A 25,794-nucleotide genomic window follows, 5' to 3' on the forward strand; every position below is an offset into this window, starting at 1 on the left:
GTGTATATGTTTTTCTTCTAAGCTCTCGTCTATTCCTCCTTCTTCGCCTTGATAGCCTTGTCAGCCGGCTTCTGCTGCATGAAGAACTGTCTCTCAACAATCTTGAGAATCTCGTCAAGAAGACTAATAGCTGGTTAGTTTCCATCGAAACATGAAAGAATATTGGACTTGTTGAGAACTTACATTACAGGCGCGCTGATAATTGTGACCGCCTGCCATTCCAGCGCATTCAGCGGCAGGATGGCAAACAGGTTCTGCAGAACGGGTGTGTAAAGGAGTGCAAAGTGCAGAGCCATGGACAAGGCAATGGCGTACACGAGCATCATGTTGTTCCACAGAGGCAGGGTGAGGAGCGACTCGCTGGATGACAGGGCATTCATGGCGTTGAACATCTCAATCACAACCAGAATCGACAGAGACACGGTCGAGGCAGACTTGGACATTTCGTTGCTGAACATTTCGCATCCAATCTCGGGGAACTCGGCCGAGCAGCGGTGGAAGCTGGAGAGCTGTCGGAAGGTGATCTGGGGGCCCTCGGGGTTGTACATGAACCACCAGGCGTAGCCGGCAACGGTTGCAAGACCAACGTAGGTGCCAATGATGAGGTAACGCAGGAACAGCCATCCGCCAATGAGGGGCTCATCTCTTCTACGAGGGGCGCGCTTCATGATGCCGTGGTCAGGTGGGTTAAAGGACAGCGCAGTGGCGGGGAGACCGTCAGTGACGAGGTTGACCCAGAGCAGCTGAACGGGGATCAGTGCCTCGGGCATGCCCAGGGCAGCCGTCAAGAAGATGGAAACAACCTCACCAATGTTGGAGGAGATCAAGTAGCGGATAAACTGTTGGGTGTTGTTGTAGATGGAACGGCCCTCTTCGATGGCCACCTCAATGGTCGCAAAGTTGCTGTCGGCCAGAACCATGTCGGCAGCCAGCTTGGAGACATCAGTTCCAGAACCCATGGCCACACCGATATCAGCCTTCTTCAGAGCGGGGGCATCGTTGACACCGTCACCGGTCATGGCAACAACCTCACCCAGAGACTGAAGAAGGTCAACCAGCTTGGACTTATGGCCGGGCTCGACGCGAGAGAATAGCGAGGCCTTCTTAGCCGCTTCCAGCTGCTCGCTGGGGCTGAGGTTGTCGAATTCACGTCCGGTGTAGCTCTTTCCTTGGAGATCTTCATGCTGGCCAAAGACGCCAATCTGTCTGCAGATGCTCTCAGCGGTGTTGCGGTTGTCGCCAGTGATGACAATGATACGGATACCAGCATCCTTGCACTTCTTGATAGAGGCGGGGACTTCGGGGCGAGGAGGGTCCAACATGGCAGTCAATCCAAGGAAGGTCATGTTTTGTTCCAATTGCGCATACTGTTCGGTAGTCTTGGCGTGGCCAAACAACGGGTTCTGGGAAACATCATCGATGCTAGCCAGGGCAATGACACGAAGACCTCGGTTACCATATTCGACAACTTCCTTGAGCAGAGTGCTACGGAGCTTTTCGTTCAGGGGGACTCGGTTACCGTTGGCACCGATGATGGTGCTTGTGCAGCGTTCAATGACAGACTCGGGAGCTCCCTTGACAAGCAGCTTCTTGGCAGAACCATTCTGAACAGCAACCGACATGCTCTTCCTGTCACGGGAGAACTCATAAGTGGCGAGTCGGGGAAGCCTCTTTTCGTGAGCAGCGCTGGCAAAGTGTCCACAGTCCTCAAGAGCGGTTCCGGTAGGGGCACAAGGGCCGATCTTCTCAACAAGAACTCGGAGGGCACCTTCAGTCGACTCGCCAACACTGGAAAAGGCAGCAGTACGTGAATCATAGGCCAAGTGAGCGTCGTTACAGAGAGCGGCAACCTCGGCCATCTGGAGGATTGTAGAAGAAGAGGCAGTCAGGTTCTCGACAATCTGGCCGTTGAGGGTGATGTTACCCTTGGGGGCATATGTTGTACCCTCAATGGTAAGTTCGGTCAAGTCGGTTCCGGCTTCGTTGAGATAGACGACCTTGTTTACGCTCATCTGGTTGGTGGTGAGCGTACCAGTCTTATCGGAGCAGATGACGCTGCAGCTTCCCAGGGTTTCGACAGACGGCAAGCTACGCACAACAGCGTTCTTAGCCGCCATCTTACGGGTACCCAGAGCAAGACAAGTGGTGATGACAACTGCAAGACCCTCGGGAATGGCAGCCACACCCAGGGAGACGGCAATCTTGAGGTAGTAGATAGCACCCTTGGTCCAGCTGCCATGGCTGGGGTCGTTGAAGTTGGGAATGTTGATCAGCCAGACGAGGATGCAGATAACGGTAATGACCTTGGCCAGGTTGTCACCAAAGTCGTTGAGTTTCTGCTTCAAGGGGGTAGGCTCAGAGATTTGAGCGGTGATGCTTTCGTGGATATCTCCAATAGCGGTGTTGGAGCCAGTCAGGACGACAATGGCCTTTGCACGTCCAGTAACAACAGTGGTTCCCGAGAAGAGCATGTTGACCTGATCCTGCTTGACAGCCTTATCATCGTTGACGACCGCGGTGGAGTCTTTTCCAACGCTCTCGCTCTCTCCGGTCAAGATAGCCTGATCAACCGAAAAGCTGTTGCTCTCGATGGAAACAATACGGCAGTCGGCGGGGATTCGATCTCCAACAGAAACGGAAACAATGTCGCCAGGAACAAGGTCGTCGGCCTTGACTCGGGATACGTGACCACCGTTGCGGACGACGTTGGCTTCGTTGGCGGAATATTCTTGCAGAGCGGCGATGGCCTTCTCGGCACTGCTTTCTTGGGACACACCGACGACAGCGTTGAGGATGAGGATTGTGAGAATCTACAGGTAAAACGAGACACAGTTAGCGACCGTAGCCGAACGGGTTGAAGTCAGGCATGTCCACTTACGACAGCGGGATCGACGAAGGCACTCCAGCCGCCCTCATCTTCGAACAGAGCGAGGACGAAGGAGACAGCGGCGGAACCAAGGAGGATGATGACTAGTTGATCTTTAAACTGTTCGAGAATCAGCTCCCACAGGGGAGTAGGAGGCTCTTCGGGGATCGCTACGCCCATGTTAGCACCATGTATATCAAATCGAGGCCTCGCCCGTCCGCCCTGATATGGCGGGGTGATTCTGAGGCTCCGGGACTCGGGGGCTGCGCACCATTGCGGCCGTGCTTGTTTCGAAGCTCCGTGACTTGATTATCAGTCAAGCCGTTGTGCTCCTCGACTTTGAAGTTGGCGAGAACCGCGTCGATGGGGAGAGCATAGGCGTTGTCCATGATGGCGGGTTGCGCCGAGAGCGGCGGGGCGACGGGCTCTAGATCCTTATCGTGCTATCGTCTGCTCGAGATGAGGCTATACGCAAGTCTCGAGACAACAACAGACAGTCAAACTCAAAAGAGGGTAACGAGACAAGAAAAGAAGAGGATGTCGGGGTAAAGAGAGAGAATCAGCAGGGCCACTTCAGCGATATGCCAACATGGCCGATTTGTCAAGGCTTCCGCAAGGCTCCACGTGGCGGGCGAAAGAAGGCTACCCTCTATATTATAGGTCTCCAGTACTAGCAGAAAAAAAAGTTGGGGGGTCTCATCGCCGTCACCAGAAAAGTTCAACGTGTTCGTTTGGACCGAAGGGGCGGAACTTTGCATTGCCTCGCGCAAAGGGCTTGGGCTTGCCCCTGTGCGGTTAGCTTCAGGGCCGTTTTGCAGCGCCCGGCTAGGCGAGTCGGCCCTGGCATTGGTTGCATGGGATCAAGGATGGTTAATCGCACAGTGGCTGCGGCAGGTCGCGGGCCATCGGCGGCGCCCTTTTGGCGGGTGTCGGTCCACTGAAATGCGGCAGTGTCACAGTGCGATCTCGGGCGGCAGGTTCTGCACCTTTCGTGTTTTGGAGGGCATGGATTCCAGGTTGTTAGATTGATGATACGGAGAAAGCTGGAGGGCTATGCAACACTACGACTCGGCAAAGGCCCTTGCAATATTAAGCATGATTGATTAAACCGATTAATTAATTAATTAATTCGTACTCTTCATACTCGTACGGTTGATTCCATGCCGCGTTCATTTTTGGCTCTTCTCCCTTGGATGGCAAAACGCGGCAGATGCCTGGCATGCAGCGTTTTGTTCCATTACTAAGACCAGACGCCACCCTCACTCTGCAAAACACTGGACGATTGTCCACCAATCCTGGGCAAACCGGTCGTCAATCACATCTCCACAGTCCAAAGTGCCTTTCTCCGTAGGGTCCAGCTGAAGCCGTCCAACTCCACAATTTTGCTCCGTGTCGGTCCGCATATCATGGCTCCGATTCGAGGTGGCAAAGCGAAGAATTCAGATCAACGGCTTGAGATTTTGACGATATTGTGCTTCAGATCCGGGTGATGTCACTCTTTTACATGTGCAATGTTGCCAAAGACTCAAAGAGCCTCAAAGAGCCTATCAAATACTAGTGCGGATATGTATCTACCAAAACATCGCTTGTGATGCCATTATCAGTTGCATTAGCAGTGTATTATTCAATATCGTGATAGCATCAAATATCCATACATCATTTACCTTAGTTTTTCCTGAGTTTACAGTGTCCTACATGTATCGAGCACTTAACATGTGACCATGATGGTGCTCGTTCTTTCGCCTGCACATGCCCAGTTATTGGAAAGAGCCAATGCCCTGCCAACCACATTTGATCGTTCCTGTAGCTTCCATCGCTTATTGCCGCCTTCAAGCACTCAATTCTGTTTCTGACCTTCTTGTCCTCTTTACACGCTCAAATGGTTTCTATGTCCATATTATTTCTTTTCCGGTTTCTGCACCAAGTCATGTTTGGGTCTTCGTCTCCTACTTCTCTTTCATCCTTGACATATTGGAGCCTATTTTGCATCTCCTTTTTGGGTCTCGTCATTCTACTTCTCTCTTGATCTGCCTTCGAAATGGCTCCCGTCGACTCATCTTCGAGTCCCAGCGACTCCAACTCCAGCTCTCGACGCTCCAGCTGGGCTGCTCTCATGCAAAACTATGAAGATGCAGTCGAGTATCCAAATGATGATGCCGTATACGACGCTGTATATGACGCCGACGACGCCCAAGTGGTTACCAGAATGGCCAATCTTGATATCGAAGCGACCGAGATTATTCCATTCGACCCCCAAGGTACTGATATGGAGCTTCAGACAATTGTCGAGACTACCACTATGGACATCACCCCCGAGGTGCCCCAAATTATCATTGATCAGAGCCCTACCCCCGAGATAGAGTCCGAGAATCTTGAACAACTCAAATCACAGGGGCCATTTCATAAATGGATGCGGACGATACATCGTAGAGCACAGCATCGACACACACGGTCGGACGAAAGCTTTGGTTCTCTACGGCCGCCATTTGATCCTGATGTCTACAGCCGTACAGCTCATTGGAGAAGAACGCACCATCGACAATCATCCTCTGGATCTTCCTTTGCCTTCGTTTCGGCGGTTCGAAGTGCTGGTGCCAGTCTTGCCAGTGCCAGCGTCAGTGTTGTGGCACGATCACGAAGAAACGTACCGCGCTCACAGGGCTTCTCCACAACGGAGCGCAGCAGCAGAGCATCCATCTCGGGTCCTCGTGTATCTGAAGATAGTGGGCTCCGGGAAAATCAATCTCTAGCCAACTTGGCTGCCATGGAGAGATCACTGCAGCGACGGAGAGTGCTAGAAGAGCTCATCAGCACGGAAGAAGGGTACATTGGCGACATACGATTCCTCATGAATGTAATCTGAGACTAATCCGTAATATTGCGGTGCATATTGTGTTAACTAGCATCTAGGTATACGTCACAATCTTGGCTGCATTACCCTCCATATGTGTCGGCCTGCGGTCATCCATCAACCAAAATTTGACAGAAATAGTCAAGCTACACGAGGAACTCCTTGGCGAATTGCACCGAGCTGTTCCACACTCGGAATACACGCAAGCCGACGTGACTCCCCCATTGACTCATTTGCCAAATTTTGATTACCCTTATTCTCACAGACGATGGTCTAGTCTTGGTGCCGTGCCAGAGCAAAATACGAAAGCAAGGTGGCTGTTGAAAGCCCCGGGCATGCTGTCAGATCCCCAGGTGGCGGCAGAGGTCTCAAAGGCCTTTGGGAAGAAGGTAGCTGCTTGCCACATCGTATCAACTTCCCACATTCCGGAACTGTAATTCGACTAACCTGCTCTACTTCTAGATAAGCCGGTTCTTCATATACGAGGAATACGGAGCAACATATGAGATGATGATCAAAGACATTGCTTCAGCCCAGCAAACCATACCAGATTGGGAGACGTATCAAAAAGGCCTTGAAGCTTTGGCGATGGCGTTGGGGTCCGTCAAAGGCAGCGAAGATGGAGCCAAAAAAGCTCTGACTATAAATGACCTGCTTGTCAAGGTGTTCTCATTCAGACAATGCCACTCTCCATGTGAAAATAGCTAACACGCGCTGCAGCCGATCCAGAGGATCTGTAAATACCCACTCATCTTTTCCGAGCTTCTCAAGTGCACTCCAATATCAGACTGTCCAAACTCTCACATGGAAGTCGACAATACCCTGACCAGGCTTCGCGAAGCAACCACGGAGATCAACAGGGCATCGAATGACGGGAACATCAAGTCTACGCTTGAAAAAACGTGGATTCTACAAGATCGATTAGTGTTCCCAGACAGAGTACATTTAAATTGACAATCCATGATAGGGCCTAAAGAAGCTGACTCTCAGTCTAGAAATTTGATGCCATTTCTAAAAGACAAATACGGTCTTTTGGCCACATTCGGCTTTGCGGAACACTTCACGTATGCTGGCAGACAGATGAAGGTGTCGATGGTCAATATTTCATTTGTCTACTTTATCGCGATATGCTCTGTCTTGCCTCTGCTGGCAAAGTCGACCCGATTTACACCATCATGGCTTGTATCAATATTGACAGCATCAGGATCGAAAAAGTGGATAATGGACGAGGTGAGCCTCTCAAGCACCTACCTAACACTCGAAATAACAGTCAGCTCTGTAGACGAGAAAACTGACAGCTACCAGGGTTGCAGTGCCATACCGCACCTTTTTCTTGGAAGGTAGTGTTTGAATGCGATCATCAATTATACGAAATTATCATGACAGCTTGTACATCCAAGGAGGAAACGGAATGGAGAGCAAGATTATCTCGGCCATCGAGCGATGACCAGGGGGTAAAGGGGCCGGATGTGTTCAGCACAATACATATGAATATAAAGAGTTTGGGGCCTGTCTTTGGAAAGCAGGGTATGCGATCACCACATCAACATGAATGAGTCTGTCATATGCTAACTGAGGCCCAAGGCACACTGGTTCGGCGGATATCTATACAGCGGGCCACCACTGTGGGAGGGGCCAAATCGCCTCTATGCCAAGTCATTTTGAAGAATACCAATGTATTGAAAGATCACGGCGGGAATGCCTCTACGGCTTCGACTATCAACCGCTCTCAGTCTCTGCTTACAACCACAACTCGAATTCCGGTGCTTGCACCGCCAAGAGGCGAGAGAGCTCGGCTAGAGGCTCTCCTGTCAGACGTATGGAGCAGAGAAGTACTCCCGTTTCCCGGAATGACGATGAAGTCTCGAAGTGAAAACCTAGTTCGAAATTCGGCATCTACGGTCATGAGAAAACTCAGCGTGGCTAGCTTCGCCAGTACTTTTACGAAGAGATCGGTCTCTTCTGCCCACAAGAATCAATCTTGTGAACATATTGCCATGGAAACTATCAAGCGCCGGGGTATTCTACGTCCAATGGGTTCGATTACGAGTGACGATGCATATCTAGGTGACGAAGCAGGCAGAAAGGTGAAAAGACAGCGCACCGCCAGGGGACACGCAATACTAGGAACGCCCGCTCGTAGCATGAAAGAGGTTACGGGAAGCTTTCGACGACGCCGGGCACAGGAGAATGCGCCCTCAAGGTCAGATCCCACCAGCGACACGTACATAATTCCCGCTCGCATAGCAACCACGAACGTTTCACGATCGATAAGGCCTACGAATTCCCAGGCTGCGATGCCTCCCGAGAGTAAGGGTAGGACGAGAAAACCAGCAAGAGAAAAGGTCCGATATCTTGATCGATGGGCTAAGCTCGGTGTGGGGAAGAACGACGGACCTGGCAGTTTCAGAAAGTTTCTTTCAATTGGCAGAGATTTGTAATTGAGAGGATGCTGTCATGCGTGGGGATGGCCAAGCAAGTTGTTGGATGCACATTACTTGGAAATGGGGAGCGTGGGACTGTGGGTGGATAGTTGTTTTTTGTCTGGCTACTAACAGAATAAGCATATCTATGGGCTTTGTGTGTGTATGATTAGCTCCCTGGTTCTACAGACTCTGGAGAAGGCAGGGTATAGATTATTCACGTGAGAATGAGATTGAGCAGATCGATTATGAAGGTCCAATGGATGGCGATGACGCTATTTCTTTCACAACAAGGTGCTACAGTACCTTGAGACGATCTGGGGCTAGAGCAGCTGGCATGTCATCTGCCGCGAGCCACATTAGCAGGGCAAAGTATGTAGGCGAAGCTGTGAGACTGTGCCCGTGCATCCATACCTTGGCCATACCACAGCTCCAGACCAGAGGAGTGGGAGGTGGGACCGAGGATGGCAGTAGAAGGCTGAAGAAGCAAGCAATTGAGGAGCTTTGATTGAAGACGGTGAATGCCTTGCAAGAGCTGCCATGGAACTGAATTGTTCCTGGATCGCCGGCTAAGACGATCCACAACTGGCCCAGAGCAAAGTGCAACTCTTACGTATTGCGCGTGTCGTCAGTGCCGGATACAGACAATGATGAGGTCATCATGTACCCGTTGCGATGCCTGCTGTGGAGAGTGCAGTGAATCAGCTACGGTGAGCCGGGGAAGCTGCAGCCTTGGTACCAACTGCAGGTGTGCGCAGATGTACACAGTCTGCACGCCACGATGACGTAGTGGGCAGTGACAGCTCCCCTCTTCAAGCACTTCTTTAAGACTGCTGCTTCTTCCCAATTTCCAATTCTTCCTTCCCTCTCCTCATTGAACATTTAAACTCTACCTTAGACAAAGAATAAGAACAGTCTCTGATTTTTTTACTCTTCTTATCATCTACACACTCCAGACAAGACTCCTACAACACCAATCAAGCTACCTCTCTCTAGCGCACCGTCACGCGACCCCTCCAACCACTTTAAATTAACAAACACACCCCTGTCTCACGAACAACCGCCAAGATGACTCGAGGAGAATCCACCCAGTCCAAGGTTCACTACAAGGGAAAGCAGGAAGACTTCCTTGTCTTCGTGGACGATGTCGATACCTACAAGAAGTGGCAGAGCGACAAGAGCGTTCCTCTAGCCCATTTCATCTCTACCTTCCAGGTCTTCCAGACACATCGGTATGTTTTTGCTACATCTCTCTGGGGAAATGAAATGAGATGTACAGGCGGCTAACACGATACTCCCTCTACAGACAAGGTGCCCAGGGAACCTATGACTCTGCGTCAAAGATGTCACTAGCGGCCGAGTTTGACACTGAGAATGCCGATGAGGCGATTGAGCGGATCCTGAAGGAAGGTACCATGCAAACTATGGAGGTAAGCTACTTCATTCACCAGATCTCATCCTGCTCTTGACAGAAGACTAATCATGGTGGTTCTTGAATAGATGCCTGGTCGGCAAGGAGTTACAAACGACTCTATGAGCTCAATGAGGGTGAAATAAGGAGTTACAAACAACTCTACGAGCTCGATGAGGGTGAAATAAACGCTTCATGGGCTTTGTTGAGTGCCTCTTACTCGGTGCCTACCGCCTTCATGTTTTTTTTTTCTCTAGCGGTACTATGGCAGCGAGATGGTGGTGCGAGGAATATGGAATATGAGCTGATTGAGCGACGAAGAAGTTTCAGCTACAGCGCTCCGTGACAGAGAGGTCATGCAATGAGCCATGCCTGCACAACGTCGCTCTTCTTACGTAACTAAAGTAGGAATCTCTTTACAAAGGAATAATCAAGCATTGCATTTTCAACGTCTCCGTATGATACGAGATTCTCAGTGAAGCATCTGTAATATTTTTATTGCATCGTGCTATTATGATGTCCCAATGCGGTTCACGGTCTTGATCGAAATCTCGTGTGCTTTCCTTTGAACACCGTGGTAGTATATCCGTCACTACATGTTCATCTCCCTCATGCATGTTCAAATACAGTAAATGAAACAATGAAAAACAAAAAAATTATGACTATAAGAAAACACAAAGAATAAAGAAATATAACTGTCAACATGAACAACAATAGTAATACACTGTAGCACACGCTACCAAATGCCAACTGATGCAAGAAAAATGCAAAGCAAGAAAATTGTAAAGCAAGAAAAACAGATGGAAACGGAGAAAACGGAGACGGAGAATGAGATAGCTCTCGTGAGGCCTCTTGTAGAGAAGTTCGATTTGGCGGTTTTCATCGCGGGATTCCGAAAACAATAATTACTGTACATGCAACGCTGATCCTTGGCTCGTCCATTTCCTTTCCTTTCCCTTTCCTCTCTGCCTTGCTTCCTTTGTGTTCCAATGTGGTTCCCATGGTATATGTCTCTCTGAGAACATGCGAATTGTTCACTGCTCCTTTTCCCACCTCCTTTCTTGTCTTTTGCTCTCAGACTTTGCCTGAGCTGCCTGCTCGTGGAGGTAGAGTCCAGGGTTTTGCACAGATAATCTAGAAGAGGAATATGTTAGTCTCTTGCGAATGATACTAGTTTGAGAGGGGTTCAAGAACGTACTTCGCCTTCACTGTAAGCCCAGAAATAAGCACCCATTCCGATCAGATAGTAGATGCCGGGATTTGTTGACTGATACATGAGCAGACAGGCGAGGGCAGTGAGGGGGAGCATGGCGAGGCGGAATTCGATGGATCGGTGGATGCTGGTTCCCGCGATGAGGGGGAGGGGCCACTCCAGGGCGAGCATGGCGATGCCAAAGACCAGGTTGATGGTCTGCAGGATGGGGGCGGGCCTGACGGCGGCGTCGAGCGAGTGTGTCAGGAAGTCCCAGAAGATCTTGGGCCAGAAGTAGCCCTCGATGGCGGCGCCGATTTGGTCTAGCAGAGAGGTGTTAGTAATTACGCACGTCTGTGTAAGTGGAGGAAGCACATACAGGTGGCGGCCGTCAACATGATGAGCCGAGCCCAGTGGTTCTTGATAAGCTTTCCCATGGTTGCGGTTTATAAAAAAAAAATGTCGTCGTGATCCGATTTCTTTATTTCCCGTATTGTCTTTCTCGTCTCAGGCGTTTATGAGAATTCCCAGATATCTCTTCCTTTGTTTTATTCCCTTGAAACCCTTGAACAATACACCACAGCCAAATCGGATCTACCGAACACTCCTCGAAAGACGAAAAAAAGAAAAAAAAAAAGGTTAAAATAAAGTTGATTAAAAAAAGAAGACAGGTACCGGACCTGTGTATCAAGAGAAGAGAAGTGAAAAAAGAAGGAAAAAAGGACACCGAGCAGACTCGCAGCTGGTGACACAAAGGAAACGAAAAAGAGTGGCCAAGGAAGAACCAAGTCGAGACAGCAGAAGAAGGCAGGGCGGTTCGAGTCTATATTGGAACCCGCCAGCAGCGGCTGGGCTTCCTCCGACGTCCCTGGTTTGGTTTCTCTTTGGGCCTGTGCGTTTGGTCTTTTTGGCGCCGATGCAGCAAATGGACGGTTTGAGGCCTTGTGTCAGGTCCCGGGAAGCTAGCGAGATGGGCAGCCGAGGGATCGACTGGTCTGCCTCAGCTTTGGGGGAGGGTTCTCTGCGTGCTGGTAGCCCGTCTTGGTAAGAGTGGCCGTGCTGGCGATGCTGGTTTGGGCCTGTCGAGCTTGGATCATGGACTTTTGGGCGTTGCCAATGTAGGCGATGGGCGACAAGGTCGGATAGATCGATATCCGTTTCGAGCCAAGCAAGGGTGGAGAGACCTGAGGCAGATCTCTAACGAGGAGCTTGTTTGAAGTTTGTTTGGCGACTGGGGGGCAGCGCAAGCAAAAAGATTGTACGAGCCGACCAGCAGCTCAAAAATCCAGATCCGGGGTTGAGAGGGGGGAGGTTATTTAGACAAGAGTTTCAAGTCGCTGGACTAGGCGTAGTAGCAAAGTAACGAAAGTCGTCGGCAGTCGTGGTCTCGTACAGGGGAGAGAGAAAACAGGAAAAAGGCCTGTAAAGAGAGGCCGTGCAACTGAATTAACGCTGAGGGGGTATCAAAAGGACGATGGAGGTTTTCTGAAGCAGTGGAAGCAAGAGAAATGCGGGCGAGGGGGGGAGAGGAGGGAATGCTCGAGTACATGTACTGTAGCAGTGTAAGCGCTGGATGAAATACTGCACCAGTCTTTACGAGTACGTGTAATCCATGGAGGTCTCAGTGCAGCGATCGGACGAGCCAAGCCGGCGGGCGCAGTGGGACCGCCGACTGCAGACTGCAGGTGAGCTACTGCTAGCCATGCATCGTCACACAAATGGCGTGTGCGAAAAGGCCTCTTGTCTGTCTTGTCGTGCTGCTTCTTTTGGTGTTGTGCCTGTGTCCAGCCGGGCAGCGCTGCGGCGATTGGTGCATCGTCGGCGGTTACAGAGAGGCCCACGGCCAATCAGCGTGCATGCCGCTGCTCCTGTGCGTCGGGGGAACAGGGGGGGGGTTGATGATGATCCACTGGCTTATACAGGACCCCTGCGATACGACCAATTTGCCTCTACTGTAATCTGGGCATTTGGAGCTTGATGGACGGACGGGCAGTACTTATGAGATACCACTGGCTGGGCGGGATGATTGCCGTTTCCAGTGTGTGTCTGCCAAGTATTATTGCGGTAGAGTGCGTCGGCCAAAGATGCGATGCCACCTCCGCTGCAGCCGCACATTGGCGAGAGAGCGAACAGGCACGTCGGCATGATTCAAAAACTCAGAGGCCCGTTTAGGATTGGCGCCTTGGATGTTCTGTATGTTGGGTGCTTTTTTTCCCTTGCAGTTCGGAGTTCTGATCCGGGCATCTTGTTGCTCCGCATGCCTTGCATTCGGGATGCAGTCAATATTATTACATGAACTAACGACACAGCTTCTCTCTCTCTTTTTTTTTTGCCATTTCTTCAATAGCAAAAAGAAAAGACAAAAGAAAAAGACGAAAGACCTTGTAACTCCTCTTTTCGACTCCTCGAACAGAGGCGCGACCATCGCAGTCTCACATAGCCCAATTGTGAAGCACGCCGCGTTTGACCTGTTTCGTCTAGGGCAGCAAAGCCTCCTCCTCTGCGGGACTCGACCTCCCCTGGTCGCCTTCACGCAAAAAAAAGAGAGCGAGAGAAAATTACAAGCTACTGTAGTGCACCCATGTCCTGTGCATGATACTTTCGTCCGGGGGGGTCCTAGAAATAGAAACTTGCGGGTCGCGATGCCAGTCTCTTTTTGTTTCTCTGTGTCGTCACTCATCATTGGCTTCCGAGCCCTTTGAGATCTTGCTGTTGGTTGAGCGTCCCTTATTTTGTGCTTGCATTTCCGTGTCCCGCTTGCCACGTTGGCGGGAACAGGCGATGCTACATTGTGTTTGTTGGCCTTTTAATGGCTTTTTTATTTGTTTCGCATGAATAAATATAAGCTTTTTCCTCGTAGAAACGATCTCTGCCATCAGCTTCATGCTTGGTTGTTTATACGGCGGAACTTGATGGTCTCCATTATTATCAGCAGCTCACTGGCTATCACTTATTACTACCTTACATACACTATCCGTCACCTTTTCTCATCACATCAAATCACTCTACATTAGCATGCCTAGAGCAAGCCGAGGGCCCTCCGTCGGATGAACGACAGACCGCTTAAACGGCCTTTTTTGAGAGAAAAAAAAACTATCTCGTACTGCTCACTATTTCGAGTCGTAGCCAGACAGACCGTCGAAAACCGTGGTCCCAGCGCCCTCAGCGGATTACCTTGGAATTGCCCTCTTCAGCCTCAGGGCGGCTCTACACCCTCGCTGATTGGCTCCCCTCTTGATTCCCCCAGCCAACCACCGCCGCTATCACCATCTATCGACCAGCACTAGGTTTTTGCCCCATTACAAAGCTCTTGTCTGCATTGACCGCCATGCCGGCCCATTTTCATCAGATTTCTTCTTCTTCACGTGGGCTCGTAGCGCATGGATCATGGCCGTGATATTGGCAATGGAAATCTGACAAGCAATCACAGCTCGGTGACGAGATATGTAGCCCGGGACTAACGGTGTGAATGAGCAGACGGGTCGGATGCCATGGCCAGACACAAATGCCGAGCTGATTCTGCGTATTTTCATCCCCGCTCAAAGCATCCACTCGTACAAGTAGGTAGTAGCAGATGTCTTTCATCATGCTTATTGATCTTCTAAAAAAAGACGAATACTAGAAGAAAGCCATTCACCGCAAACTCGAATCTCTACTGGCCCTGTCCGTCTCTCTCGCCCTTGGATGACTGAGCCTGTCCCCAGATGCTCAAACGGCGATTGGCCTCGTGCCCATGCGTAAAAAATGAAATCACCCTGCCGCCCTGCGCATCGCCGAGCAAGTCGCAAATCTTCCTCTGTCCGTCCGCACTGAACACGAGCTGTGCCAAGCTCCCCAATCCCGCCGAAACGTCAGTCAGGATGTCCACATGTTCCGGAGGGAGAGCCTGGCCGTGCACGCAATGCGATGCGAGCCCGCGTATCTCTGCCACTTCGTCGGCATGGCTGCGACGAGAAACGCTGGCGGTATGGGCTTGAGCACATTGACGGCGCAGGGCATCCAAGCGTCCGACTAGTTCCGCTGCAGACGACATGGGGATTATGGGGACGGAGGCCATGCCGTGCGTCACGATGCTGGGGGCTCTTCTGTCAGGGACGGGCGCTTGCGCAGATGCCCTGCATACATGTAGGTGCAAGGTCAGGTATGTGAGCTCTCACCTCATCTGCAGGTCAATCAGTGAGTCCACACGTCCATTCTGGTCTAGGAGCAGCATCACAGCTACATTTTTTCCGCCGTCGAGCATGGATAGTCGTTCGATTCTTGCTCTGGCAGCTGGCGTTTTAGCCTCTTCAGATGAGAGCAGCAAGATCCTAAAGAACCTATGAGGGTGCTTGCTGTGCGGTGCCAGTGGGAAGGAAACATCATAGCCATCCAGAGTGGTCTCTGGCGAGCAATTGGCATCAGCTTCGGCTTTTGGATATCGGGATCTTGTTTAGCTTTTGACTCGCCTTTCCAGCCTGAGCCAGTGGTTCGTGAAAGAGCTGGAACCACTGGCGCCCAATCCTTTCGCTGCCGTAGAGACGAGCAAAACATTGTAGTCGTTGCTTCTTTGGTGACAAGGAAAGTTGACAGTTCGGCGGCTGTCTTGTTCAAGTAAATTCTAGTTTCCCTCTCTTTTCAGGGTTCTACTCGTGTTGTATGTATGAAAGATGTAGATATACCTAAACCACGCTCCCCATGACAGCTGGCATGTTCAATGCGGGAATGAGCCTCTTCGCTCCTTCTCCACGCCATTCATGTCCAATCCCTTTCCCATTGATCCTTTTAAATATCCATCGACCTTTATTCCATACGCTTTATATCCAGTATAAGTAAAAATTGAAGAAAAAAATACATTGCTAGCGATGTTGAGTGGAGTGTTGAGCGGCCCAAAAAAGACCGAGTTTGGTTGCACAAGAAGCCTCAGATCCCATATGCGGGTTCGAATCTTGCCCTTACCAAGAGACGCAAGATATCATCCACCAGGCTTGGTATCTTACAAGCTCACCATATCACAGGTATTAGCAAATCGCAATGCCTATATCGGTAACTAGATAAGGCCACGGCGCCGGTGAATATGCTGCTTAGGAGCTGACTTGCAATGACGGGAATAGCGGCTGCTTCGTCTTTGGATCCTTCAATGTCCTGAGAGCATCCTCAAGAGAATCGAATCGTTGTCTCTGCTTCTCCTCTGCATCTGCGAGCTCCGCCTCCTTCTTCTGGAGCTCTTCGAACCTTCTATTCAGCTCTTCAAACCGCTCCTTGTTGGCATCGGGCTTTTGTGACGATCTCCAGTACTCGTATATAATCAATGCTCCCGCAACGGTAAGTATAAATGTGTCGCCAGCAACATCGGCAAACAGATCTACAGCCTTGCCTTCTGGCAATGGCCGGAATTTACGCCTCCACACGTTCTGGAGTGTAAACCTGGGATAGCTTGCCGGTTCGGGCTCGTTCTTCTTCTTCGCCTTCTGCTTGGCTACTTCGTCCTTTTTGGTTTGCTCCTCCGTCTTGACTGTGGGCGCTTCGGCAGCCTCCTTTGCTCGTCGCTCTGCTTCGGGGTCTCTGAGGAGGGCGACGGACATCTTCATGTTGAGCTGGTGGATCATTTGGCCGTATTTGGCTGCGAACGCCCGGAATCGCGGGTGGTCATGGGCTTGAAGCTTGATACGGTTCTAGAAATGACATGGCATCAGCATCAAAACGACGGCAATGAGGCTTAACAGGGTCCAATACGTACCGCGCCATACTTGGAGACATGCCGCACAAGAAGAGAGGCGAGCTTGAACAAGGGGAGGGGCACCATTGTGAGGTCTGGGGCCGATGCCGATGCCGTCTGCGGGGTTCCCTGTCCGGTTCAATGAGTTCGGGCGGCTTCGTCTCTATCAATTACTCCATCACAGGTTCAATTTGTTCGAAGCGCGAGGTTTGGGCTGAACATGTGCTTCTCTCATGGAGGCCTTACGGGAGGAGCTAGCCGGCCATCGCCATGGTTTTGGCTCTTGTCCGCGCCGGAGCCCGCGATTATTCCGGTGCCCACCGGCGCTGGCCCTCGGGAGAGCATACAGCGCAGCGCAGCACAGCCCAACTACTGTAACCTGAGCCTTACTTGAGCTGATTTGCTTTCAGCTCATACTGGAGCAAAACGCTAAACTAGGTGCCTACGGCTATGCTCTGAATGTGTCGAGGCACCACACCAATCCATCTCAATGCCAGCCTTGATTCGCCAGAGCTGAGTTGTTGTTGGCGTGACAGCTGGAGCTGTCTACACAGGCATGTGCTTGTACACACTTCGCCCGCTATCTGATGCTTAGCGGGCAGAGCTTCAGTGGGAGCTAGCCACTACCGTCCGCTAAGCCCTCCCTCGCAGCGCCTTCCAACGGCAGCCAATCTGGCCGCTGTGGGCCCCCCAATGGCCCAAATACCTCGCTACAGCCACTTATCAATACGGCAATGGCGGTGAGACCCGCAAGATGCCATGCTGTTGCCAGCAGCAACCAGCTCCCACAAAGTACACAAATCACAATATGGGGTCAACGTCAACTTGCCAGGGCTTCTGTGGCTGCGACTGGTCACGCTTGCGCTCACCTTTTCTTGCATCATAACCTCCATCCTCCGGCCGAGCAGCCGCCTGACAGCCGTCCAGCATTGCTTGATGCCTTTTGTTGACACAGCTGCGGGCTGGATGCTTTGAAGCTGGTCACAACAAACGCCTTCGCTGCATCGTTGCTCCTTTGCATGTTGTGCGTGTCCAAGCATCCTGTGAGTTGACCTTTTTTAGCATCGCCCGTCTGCTCTCATGCAGCTTATGTCACAAGCTGAGAGCCTCGCCCTATTTTGTTTTTTCTGTCCATTTGCCTCCCACCTGGCCGAGCTTTGGGCGCGCACCTTTTCCTCTACATCGTAGCTCTCTTGCAAAGGGGATCTCTCTTCTAATCGCGTTGAATTTTTCTGCACAGGCTCCTCACGACACGTTCTCGGGCAACTGCTGAATCCGTCAGCGTGCCCATTCCTAATCGCTACATAAATCGGCCGGCCCTTTCGTTCGCACCAGCCGAGTCTCCGTCGCCATGGCACACAGGCTTGTCCCCAGGGGAGGCATCGACGTGGAGGCGTTGTCCCCTAGGGATGTCAACGCCCAGCGAATGCCCAAAACCACAGAAGCCAAAGCCAAAGCGGCCGCCCAGCTGAAGGCTGCCAAAGATAAAGAACACCCGCCCCCTCCTCCGCCAGAGGTTGTCGAGCCGAGCAGCACAGATCGTCCAGATGGCGCCGTCTACCACATTGGAAAATTACTGGGAAAGGGAGGGTTCGCGATATGCTACAGCGGCCAGCTGCTACCAAGCAAGCAAAAGTTCGCTCTCAAGATTGTCAAGAGCCAAATGCCCTCCAAAATGGAGCAAAAGGTTGGTCCCGTTGCGCTTTTCACCTTGACTATTCAAATCCGCTCACCACATAGCAGTTTCAAACCGAGTTGCAAATCCATTCCAAGATGCGCCACAGGAACATTGTTCAGTTCTTCAGGGCATTTTCATACGTCAACTGCACCTTCCTAGCGCTCGAGCTTTGCCCCAATGGCTCTCTTATGGACATGGTGAAGCGTCGAAAGGGCCTCACCGAGCCCGAGGTCCGATTCTATGCCGTTCAGATATCCGGCGCTATCAAGTACATGCACGGCAAGGGCATTATTCATCGAGATTTGAAAATGGGCAACATCTTTTTGGATCACCAGATGAACGCCAAGATTGGCGACTTTGGCCTTGCTGCATTGGTAGTCACGGGCAGGGATATGCAGACCATCCGACGAACGACTCTATGCGGCACACCAAACTACATTGCTCCTGAGATCCTTGAAAAGGGAAAGAAAGGCCATGACCACATGGTTGATATTTGGAGCTTGGGCATTATTATGTAAGACCAACTGACAGTTTGAAGTTTGTATTCCGGTTTTCAAAAGCTAATGACAACGGATAGGTTTGCCATGTTTACCTCGAAACCGCCTTTCCAGTCTTCGACTACAGACGAAATCTATCGCCGCGCCAGGGAACGAGACTATGAATGGCCAAGTGCAGAGGTATCCCAGAAATATATTAGCCAGGAGGCTAAAGACCTGGTGGCCACGATGCTTGAGGATGCAGACCAGCGGCCCGACCCCGACGCCATCGTCCAGCATCCATTTTTTACTACGGGCTATATGCCATCATCCGTGGAGATCACTTCCAAGCTACGAGAAATCCCTCCTGAGGCGGATGAGTACTATGCCTCGCGCCTGAGCAGCTCTACGCTAGCTCAGTCTCACCGTAATCTCAAGGAGCAGTGCCGGGACTGTAATGTTGGACCCTGGAGCTCAGAAAAGCCTTCACACACTCAGATCTGGAAAGAGATGGCCGCCGAGGAAAAGGCAGGCCTGACACCGATTATTCCTCTCGCGGATGGCATAGTCTATCGACCATTTGATGACTGGCTCAGAGAACAACATCAGATCCGCGCAAAGCATGCAGCATCCGTCTCTGCACGATCAATGGCCATGGAGGGGCAAGAAAATGCCACGGTTGGCTCAGAAAGGATGCCTCCTCCCACAGGCCTCTTACGACAACCACCTCAGAGTTTCGCGGCTCAACAACGATCTCAAGGCCGACCTCTCGCACCATCTACCTCCACAAGGAGTCGAACCGCTCCCGAGGCCGTCCTCACTGCCTCACAAAGTACCAAAATCCGACCCCGTTCAGACCGACCAGATTCCGCTACTCGTAGGCCGTCACCTCCGTCGAAAGAGGCCCCTGAGCCTGCTACTACTGCCAGAACTATGCGCGTATCAGCAAGGGCTCAGCTTTCAGCAGCTCGGTCTGCACCGAACTTACACGAGAGGGCAGCGCAAGGCTCGTCCGCAAATGTACCATTGCACAAAAGACGAAACTCGGAATCCATTCGATCTGCCACTTTGTTCAGCCCCGCCGAGTCGCCTACGGAAATGCCAGGGTCAAAGCCCGATGATATCCTCGACCGACTACGCGAACTCCAGACGGAGCTTGAGCGAGCTCTCAACGCCCGTACCATGGCCATCATCTCTTCAAAGACCGCGCCGCCGCCACATCCTCATATTGTGGTCAAGTGGGTTGATTACACGAACAAATTTGGTCTCGGTTACATCTTGAACGACGGCAGCGTGGGATGCATCCTTCGTGACATTCCTACCACTGAAGGTAGCAAAACCGCTTTACTCCCTCCAGCAGGTGTCTTCATTCGCAGCGCAGAGAAACACATCATTCGACGACAAGATGACTCCTACATAGACCGCCATCAGCCAGTACCAATGACAGAGCCCATCAAGTTCTTCGAGAACAATGGCGAGGCTGGCCTTTCCCAGGTTACAATCTCCCCCGACCAGTTTCGAGTGACCATAAACGAGGACGGTACGGCCGGCAAGATGGCCCCTGGTAAGGACGTCTTTCAACATCGAAAGCGAGAAAGAATCATCTTATGGAAGAAATTTGCCAACTATATGATTGCTTATGGCCGGGATGATGTGTTGGCTGAAGAGGATGAGGCAGATAGCACCTTGTCTCCAGGGCAAAAGGGAACGCCTGCAGAGCTAGTAACGTTCTACCAGCGATTCGGAGATGTTGGCTGCTGGGTCTTTGGCGACGGACACCTTCAGGTAAGAAGACTTTTGATAAGATTTGTAACAATTCTGGCGTGGAATGAGATACTAATGGTTCCTTTGCGCAGTTCAACTTCCCTGATCATACCAAGATTGTCCTAGACGCCACAGGAACTTGGTGTCACTTCTGGCATCTACCTCAGGAGGCGGCAGAGAGGCTCGCCAGCACAGGCTCAATTGGTGCCACCGCGCTGGACGACCGCGCTACACTGTCGTATCCCCTACAGACTTTACTCAACTTCCAGGCAAGGTCATCAACGCGAACTGCGACTACGGCGTCGAGGAGGCGGCCTGAGATCGAACCAGAGATTCAAGGCATCCCGGCGGCGAATGACTTCCGCCGAAAGGTCGAATTTATTAAGGACGTTGTCAAGGAGTGGGCTACCAACGGTGGTCTCGGCAACAGCTCTATGGAGAGGGAATCACGTCTGAGATGGACCGGATACCGAGAGACGGTCCATGCAACCGCTCCCCAAAAGCACGTTTGGGTCACCATCGGCGCTCGATGGGGCGACCAGCGCATATCGACATTCGTCGACCCATGCAAACCCTGGGAGTTGGGCGAGGAGGTGGAGAATTCAAAGAAATGAATCTACCGCGACGATTGGGGTCTATAAGCTGGGCTATACAAACAAAGCTTTGTGTTTTTGGTTTAATTCATCAAGAGAGGACAAGGCCACTATGAATAATAAATGTCTAGTATTCAGGAGGCCTTGTTCGCCTTGATCCTTGTTCTTATCTCTCTCTCTCTATCTCTCTCTCCGATTCATATGCATCAAACAGCTATGATGGTAGGCCGGCGTTGAAATGGCGTCGACGGACTTTGGTCTATGGAAGGATTTTCTGGGAATTCTGGCGTTGGCGGGGAAAGGGGAAGGGCTGGTGGAAGATGGCTTCTGCTTTTGTTTTCTGCTCTCTCCTTTTTTTTGTTTGAAATGGGATATAATACCCTCTTTACACATGTTTGATACGTGTTGATATTGGTTTGTGCGATGAATGATTGAATGAATGAACTTGAGTTTTTTGGTTGGACACTGGGCGAAAAGACGAAAAAGAGAAGAAATCATGTTGAATATTCTCCTAATAGATAATAGTTTCAAGGAAAAGAACTGGAAATTACGAAATCACTCCTGCAACAAAGTCATCAACAAAACGTGCTTATTATTATGCGCTCTGGTGAGCTAAGGAGGACATGGTACAAATAAACCGGCGTCGTCATAAAAGATCTTTCCCCCCGGAACCAGGGCTCAAATCAACAAAAATAACTATGTACAACAAAAACTTCATCGACCATTCAATCCATCAATCAGTTCAGTCAATCAGACTCAATCAATCAATCAATCGCCTGCCTCATTACAAACAAATCTGACGCCCAAAAAACACACCTCCCCCTCTTCTGTTCATCACGTTAACGTCCTCCTCTATGTAGCAAATCGCGATTCGTTAAAAATGCCATCAGTCATCTCCTTCGCCAAGTGAAGGACAGGGGGGAAACAAGGGATGGTGGTACAAAAGGCGAGCGAGTTCTCTCTCTCTCCGAATCATATGCGCAGGTGAGCTTCTGTTGTTTGTGTAAAAATATGCGTATGTGACCATATGTATTCCATTATTTCAAAGATAAAAATAAAATATAAATAGGGGGGTCCGATATTATTAGTTTTCGGGTCATCATATGCCATAACGGCTCAATCATGCGTCAGAGAGGTACTCTTCGCTGTGGTGGCCAGGAGGAGGCATGGCCCAGCTATTGGTGTTGCCGCCAACGACATTTTCTCTCGATCCCCAGTAAGCGCTCTTCACACGCTTGTCGCGCTCGAATTCGGCCCATCTCTTCATCGTAATCTTGCTGCTGTCAAACTCTCCCTTGCTCTCGTCATGGCCGCCCTTGCCCTTGTCGCCATCTGTCTTGCGGGTTTCACCCCACGAGAAGTCATCAAACTTCCAGAAAGCATAGGCCGGGAGGACAAAGTTCCAGACGGGGAGAGACAAGAGATAGATGAACATCCAGACGACGTAGGACCACGAGTGCGCGGTGACAATGATGAGAACACCGGGAAGACCAAGAATGAGACCCAGAAGCACCAATGGGATGATCTGGGGTGGCCGGTGGATGATAGACGTGATGACTATAATAGCGACAAATCAGCGGCTGAGGCATCTAAATGTGGGATGAATTTTTTCATGAGGTTCAATAACTTACCGACATAGAAGGTGAAGGCGATGGCTGCTGGAAGCACAAGAGTACCGATAAGCTCGACGAAAACGACAAACTGCATACTGAAGCAAAAGGTGCCACAGAGATCGCGGACAAGAACCAGTTCCATAAGATTATGGATGGTCGAGTTGATCCAGCGACGTCGTTGAGACAGCAGAACCATAAACTCATCTGGAACCGTGGTCTTGCAGACAGCCTGGGGAACAAAGACCTGTTTTCTCTTGGGGAAAGTTCGCAACATGAGCGTGGTCAGGTAACGATCCTCGCCGAGAAGGTAGAGGTTCTTCTCATGAAGAGTCTCAACCACGTTTTCAGAATAATGCTCCACAATGTCAGGATTGGCCAGAATCGGCACCCAGTAGTTTTGTCCTCCCTTTGGTGCTTTGATGCGGTACATGCAGAAACATCCGGGCAAGCAGGTGACACCACCAAAGACAGACTCAAACGATTTAGCGAGATGGTGAGAGATGAAGTACTCAAACACCTGAATAGCCGACACCCAACTGGCTCGTTTGTTGGCAATCTTGGTCTCGCCACAGAGACCCATGATATCCGGATCCTTGACCATGGCAGACACCATGTGGGTGAGACTGTCTGGGAAAACCTTTGTATCGGCGTCGACCATGAGAATGATTTCATAGTAATCAGGCGAGATGCCAGTGACTTTCCATAATCCATTAAACATTTCATATTCGAGCTCCGTCATTCGCTCGTCAAACATGACCTTTTGGAGGAACGACATGAGGATGATTTGACTGTCACGCTTGCCTCGGTTACCGGGTTTAGATGCCTTTTCCTCAGCGGGGGTTCCGCACTTGACAATGGTGATCATGGGCACACGCTGTTGTTTGTCGGCTGGAATGCGAGACGAGGACCCATAGTCGTAGAACCCACAGTATACCTTAGCCATGTTGTGTCGTTTTGATCCACTCGCTACAGCAACGTACGAGAACGGCTTCACCATCTCGCGAGGAATAGAGAAATCCTTCATCATACTCAAGCAGACATCTGGGGTAGACACAGTCTCGCCTGCACCCTTGATGATACCATCACAGATTACGACAATAACCTTGTGACTGTTGGGGTAATCTGTGGTAGCAATTGAATCAAGGGTAGTTCGGACACCTTCAGCTCCCTCGGAGTAGGCCGTGACCAGGCACATGGTGTGTGCAAGAGGGAATCCGAAGGGCATCCAGTCGGAAGGAGGCTGGGGCACGACGGCCTCGTGAATAAAGCCAGCGGGGCCGGGGCCTTCGGAAATGGGCGCAGAGCCAAACGGGTCTGAACGAAGGAAACTCGCGCGACTGTCATTGCCCTGCTTGTACATCGGAGAAGGTGGATATAGAGAGCTGGAGCCGCCTTGGCTGGCCATAGTCGTGGGAACACGGCGGGATGAGGAGCTTCGGTCTGGCCCGTACACACCAGAGAATCGGGACGTAGTGGGGAGGAACGAGGACGCTCGCTTGCTCCTATCCGAGGTCACAACAGTACTGCCGTCGCCCGGGAGCCTAACAGGAGCACGGTAAATGTCCTCAGACCAGTCTTCAATCTGGCGGTTACGCTTTCTCCGGTCAGAGCTTTGAGACGTCTTGGCGGCGGCATAATTGCGGCTGATGAACCATTGGAAAACAAGAGCCAGGGCGAATCTGGCACCGACAACAGAGAGAATCAAGACCAGAGCGCAATAGAGCACAACCTTGGAGGCAATGCAGCCAACAGTCTCAGTATCGATGGAGCCAACCTTGATGATGTCCTGGAAGCACTGCATATACTTCTTGTCGGCCGAAGATTGGAACATTCGCGTCACATCGCGACCACGGATCGCCTTGTTGACGTCGGAACTCGTGTCTCGCAGCTCCTTGAAACGATCAGGGATCTGGACTTGGCTTTCGTTGAACCAATTGAGAAGGTTGAGGTCTAGGACGCTGCCGGAATAAGCAATCAGGTTGCGGGAGCTGTTTTTGATGTCATCCCAAGTAAAGTAGACATCGGCCGTGCCGTGAAGGTCGACATAGAAGGCATTTCGGGCATTGACTGAGGTGTGGCAGGCGTAGCCAAGGTAATACGGAATAGTCAAGTTGGGTTGCGAGGACCCATCTTGGTTGAAGGTTGTACACGGGAAATACCAAGCCAGATCGCCTGAGGGATCAGTTGGGACATCAGAGCCATCGGCAAGGGTGATTAGGTTCTTGCAGTTGCCGTTGACATTTTGGAAAAGAAAGCTGCCGTCTTCTCCTGAGTGCTTCTGGGGAAGGTCGAAAAGGACGTTGGCGCCGAGGCCATCCTGCCTCAAAGGGATACCCTCAGCCGGAGGGTGGTGAGAGTTGGCCAGGTTGTAGGCTACGCCGTGGAAAATCATGTAACCGCCAGAGACCTCGTTCACACGTAGTCTCACAGGAGGAGCACTGCAAACGGCAGCGGTGAAGCCGAATGTCAAGAAACCGACAATGGCCATGATGGCCAAGATGATGCTAATCAATCCCATCTTTTCTCTCCAAGCTCGGCGCTGGGCTCTCGTCGGTTTGCAGCATCCGAGGATAAAATCAGGGCACCAGAAGGTCACAATGGCGCAGTAAACATTCCAAAAGCTGGGCGGTCGCAGCTCCTCTGCCTGTTTGGTCTTGTTGCGTTTCGAAGATCGCTTGCTTTTTTCCTTTGTGATCTTGCCCGACACGCGGCGCTGTTGGGTTGTGGTGGCATTCTTTTCGTGGTCTCCGCTGGCGGTTCGGCTACGAGACGGACGTGGAGTCTCGTCGGTGACACTTTCGGTATTGGCAGATCGTTCTGTCGACCCAGCCAAATTTTCCAACAGGGGGTCATTTCCAGTGGACGAGGGTAGGACGGTCATATTAGCGGCATGGCGGTGATAGTGGTAGTTCCTGTGGTCTCTGTCGATGCGGTTCCTCTCCGGCCTGATCAGGCTTCTCTTGCGGGTGAAGGCAGGGTCAGGAGTTCTGCCCGACATCTCCGTAGGGGACAGAGGCGTGCTCTCTGTATTCACATTAGAGTTCGAAATAGTTTCGGCATATGAGGAGACGGATTTCCCACGATGATGACCGGCAACTGAAGGTTCGTATGCGCCGGTTTCGACATCCATGGGTCGTGCTCGTCGCGATGCCGGCGGACTTCGATAGCTCGTTCGGCGATCGTAGCTGGGGCTAGCCCCGGGCCTCTCAGGCAGAGACATGGCTCTTAT

At 51.2% G+C, this 25,794-nt stretch overlaps 8 protein-coding genes across 8 annotated transcripts; 3 read left to right on the forward strand and 5 right to left on the reverse strand.

Annotated features, from left to right (window-relative positions):
• Nucleotides 1–13: 13 nt before the first annotated feature.
• Nucleotides 14–3,355, reverse strand: V8C40DRAFT_24696 (calcium-transporting ATPase). Its single transcript, XM_083216219.1, has 4 exons — nt 3,138–3,355; nt 2,879–3,036; nt 184–2,810; nt 14–123 (listed from the first exon to the last, which is right to left on the reverse strand). The coding sequence occupies exons 1-4, from the start codon at nt 3,253–3,255 to the stop codon at nt 30–32; spliced, it is 2,997 nt and encodes a 998-aa protein (XP_083072490.1). The 5' UTR covers nt 3,256–3,355; the 3' UTR covers nt 14–29.
• A 1,549-nt stretch (nt 3,356–4,904) lies between these two features.
• Nucleotides 4,905–8,171, forward strand: V8C40DRAFT_279730 (uncharacterized protein; the record flags this gene model as incomplete). Its single annotated transcript, XM_083221283.1, has 7 exons — nt 4,905–5,720; nt 5,777–6,106; nt 6,276–6,380; nt 6,438–6,656; nt 6,713–6,947; nt 7,023–7,244; nt 7,302–8,171. The coding sequence occupies 7 exons, from the start codon at nt 4,905–4,907 to the stop codon at nt 8,156–8,158; spliced, it is 2,784 nt and encodes a 927-aa protein (XP_083072491.1). The 3' UTR covers nt 8,159–8,171.
• An 838-nt stretch (nt 8,172–9,009) lies between these two features.
• V8C40DRAFT_246457 (ribosome maturation protein) lies at nt 9,010–10,002 on the forward strand. Its single transcript, XM_083216116.1, has 3 exons — nt 9,010–9,372; nt 9,447–9,570; nt 9,641–10,002. Exons 1-3 carry the CDS (start codon nt 9,209–9,211, stop codon nt 9,695–9,697), a joined length of 345 nt encoding a protein of 114 aa, XP_083072492.1. The 5' UTR covers nt 9,010–9,208; the 3' UTR covers nt 9,698–10,002.
• Nucleotides 10,003–10,396: 394 nt separating this feature from the next.
• Nucleotides 10,397–11,693, reverse strand: V8C40DRAFT_24747 (uncharacterized protein). Its single transcript, XM_083216337.1, has 3 exons — nt 11,123–11,693; nt 10,750–11,066; nt 10,397–10,685 (listed from the first exon to the last, which is right to left on the reverse strand). The coding sequence occupies exons 1-3, from the start codon at nt 11,178–11,180 to the stop codon at nt 10,626–10,628; spliced, it is 435 nt and encodes a 144-aa protein (XP_083072493.1). The 5' UTR covers nt 11,181–11,693; the 3' UTR covers nt 10,397–10,625.
• A 2,668-nt stretch (nt 11,694–14,361) lies between these two features.
• V8C40DRAFT_24795 (uncharacterized protein) lies at nt 14,362–15,571 on the reverse strand. Its single transcript, XM_083216437.1, has 4 exons — nt 15,405–15,571; nt 15,192–15,343; nt 14,901–15,126; nt 14,362–14,816 (listed from the first exon to the last, which is right to left on the reverse strand). The coding sequence occupies exons 2-4, from the start codon at nt 15,274–15,276 to the stop codon at nt 14,396–14,398; spliced, it is 732 nt and encodes a 243-aa protein (XP_083072494.1). The 5' UTR covers nt 15,277–15,343; nt 15,405–15,571; the 3' UTR covers nt 14,362–14,395.
• On the reverse strand, nt 15,192–16,709 carry V8C40DRAFT_246467 (optic atrophy 3 protein-domain-containing protein). The gene is made up of 3 exons (XM_083216117.1): nt 16,463–16,709; nt 15,405–16,397; nt 15,192–15,343 (listed from the first exon to the last, which is right to left on the reverse strand). The coding sequence occupies exons 1-2, from the start codon at nt 16,526–16,528 to the stop codon at nt 15,807–15,809; spliced, it is 657 nt and encodes a 218-aa protein (XP_083072495.1). The 5' UTR covers nt 16,529–16,709; the 3' UTR covers nt 15,192–15,343; nt 15,405–15,806.
• A 779-nt stretch (nt 16,710–17,488) lies between these two features.
• On the forward strand, nt 17,489–21,053 carry V8C40DRAFT_24837 (PLK family serine/threonine-protein kinase). Its single transcript, XM_083216527.1, has 4 exons — nt 17,489–18,128; nt 18,185–18,633; nt 18,697–20,380; nt 20,452–21,053. Exons 1-4 carry the CDS (start codon nt 17,793–17,795, stop codon nt 20,971–20,973), a joined length of 2,991 nt encoding a protein of 996 aa, XP_083072496.1. The 5' UTR covers nt 17,489–17,792; the 3' UTR covers nt 20,974–21,053.
• Nucleotides 21,054–22,072: 1,019 nt separating this feature from the next.
• Nucleotides 22,073–25,785, reverse strand: V8C40DRAFT_266385 (chitin synthase CHS3; the record flags this gene model as incomplete). The annotated part of the gene is made up of 2 exons (XM_083219754.1): nt 22,073–22,509; nt 22,584–25,785. The coding sequence occupies 2 exons, from the start codon at nt 25,783–25,785 to the stop codon at nt 22,073–22,075; spliced, it is 3,639 nt and encodes a 1,212-aa protein (XP_083072497.1).
• Nucleotides 25,786–25,794: the final 9 nt, after the last annotated feature.

This window comes from Trichoderma camerunense (genome assembly GCF_050948025.1).
Source record: "Trichoderma camerunense strain CBS 138272 chromosome Unknown V8C40scaffold_10, whole genome shotgun sequence".
NCBI classification, from domain to species: Eukaryota; Fungi; Ascomycota; class Sordariomycetes; order Hypocreales; family Hypocreaceae; genus Trichoderma; species Trichoderma camerunense.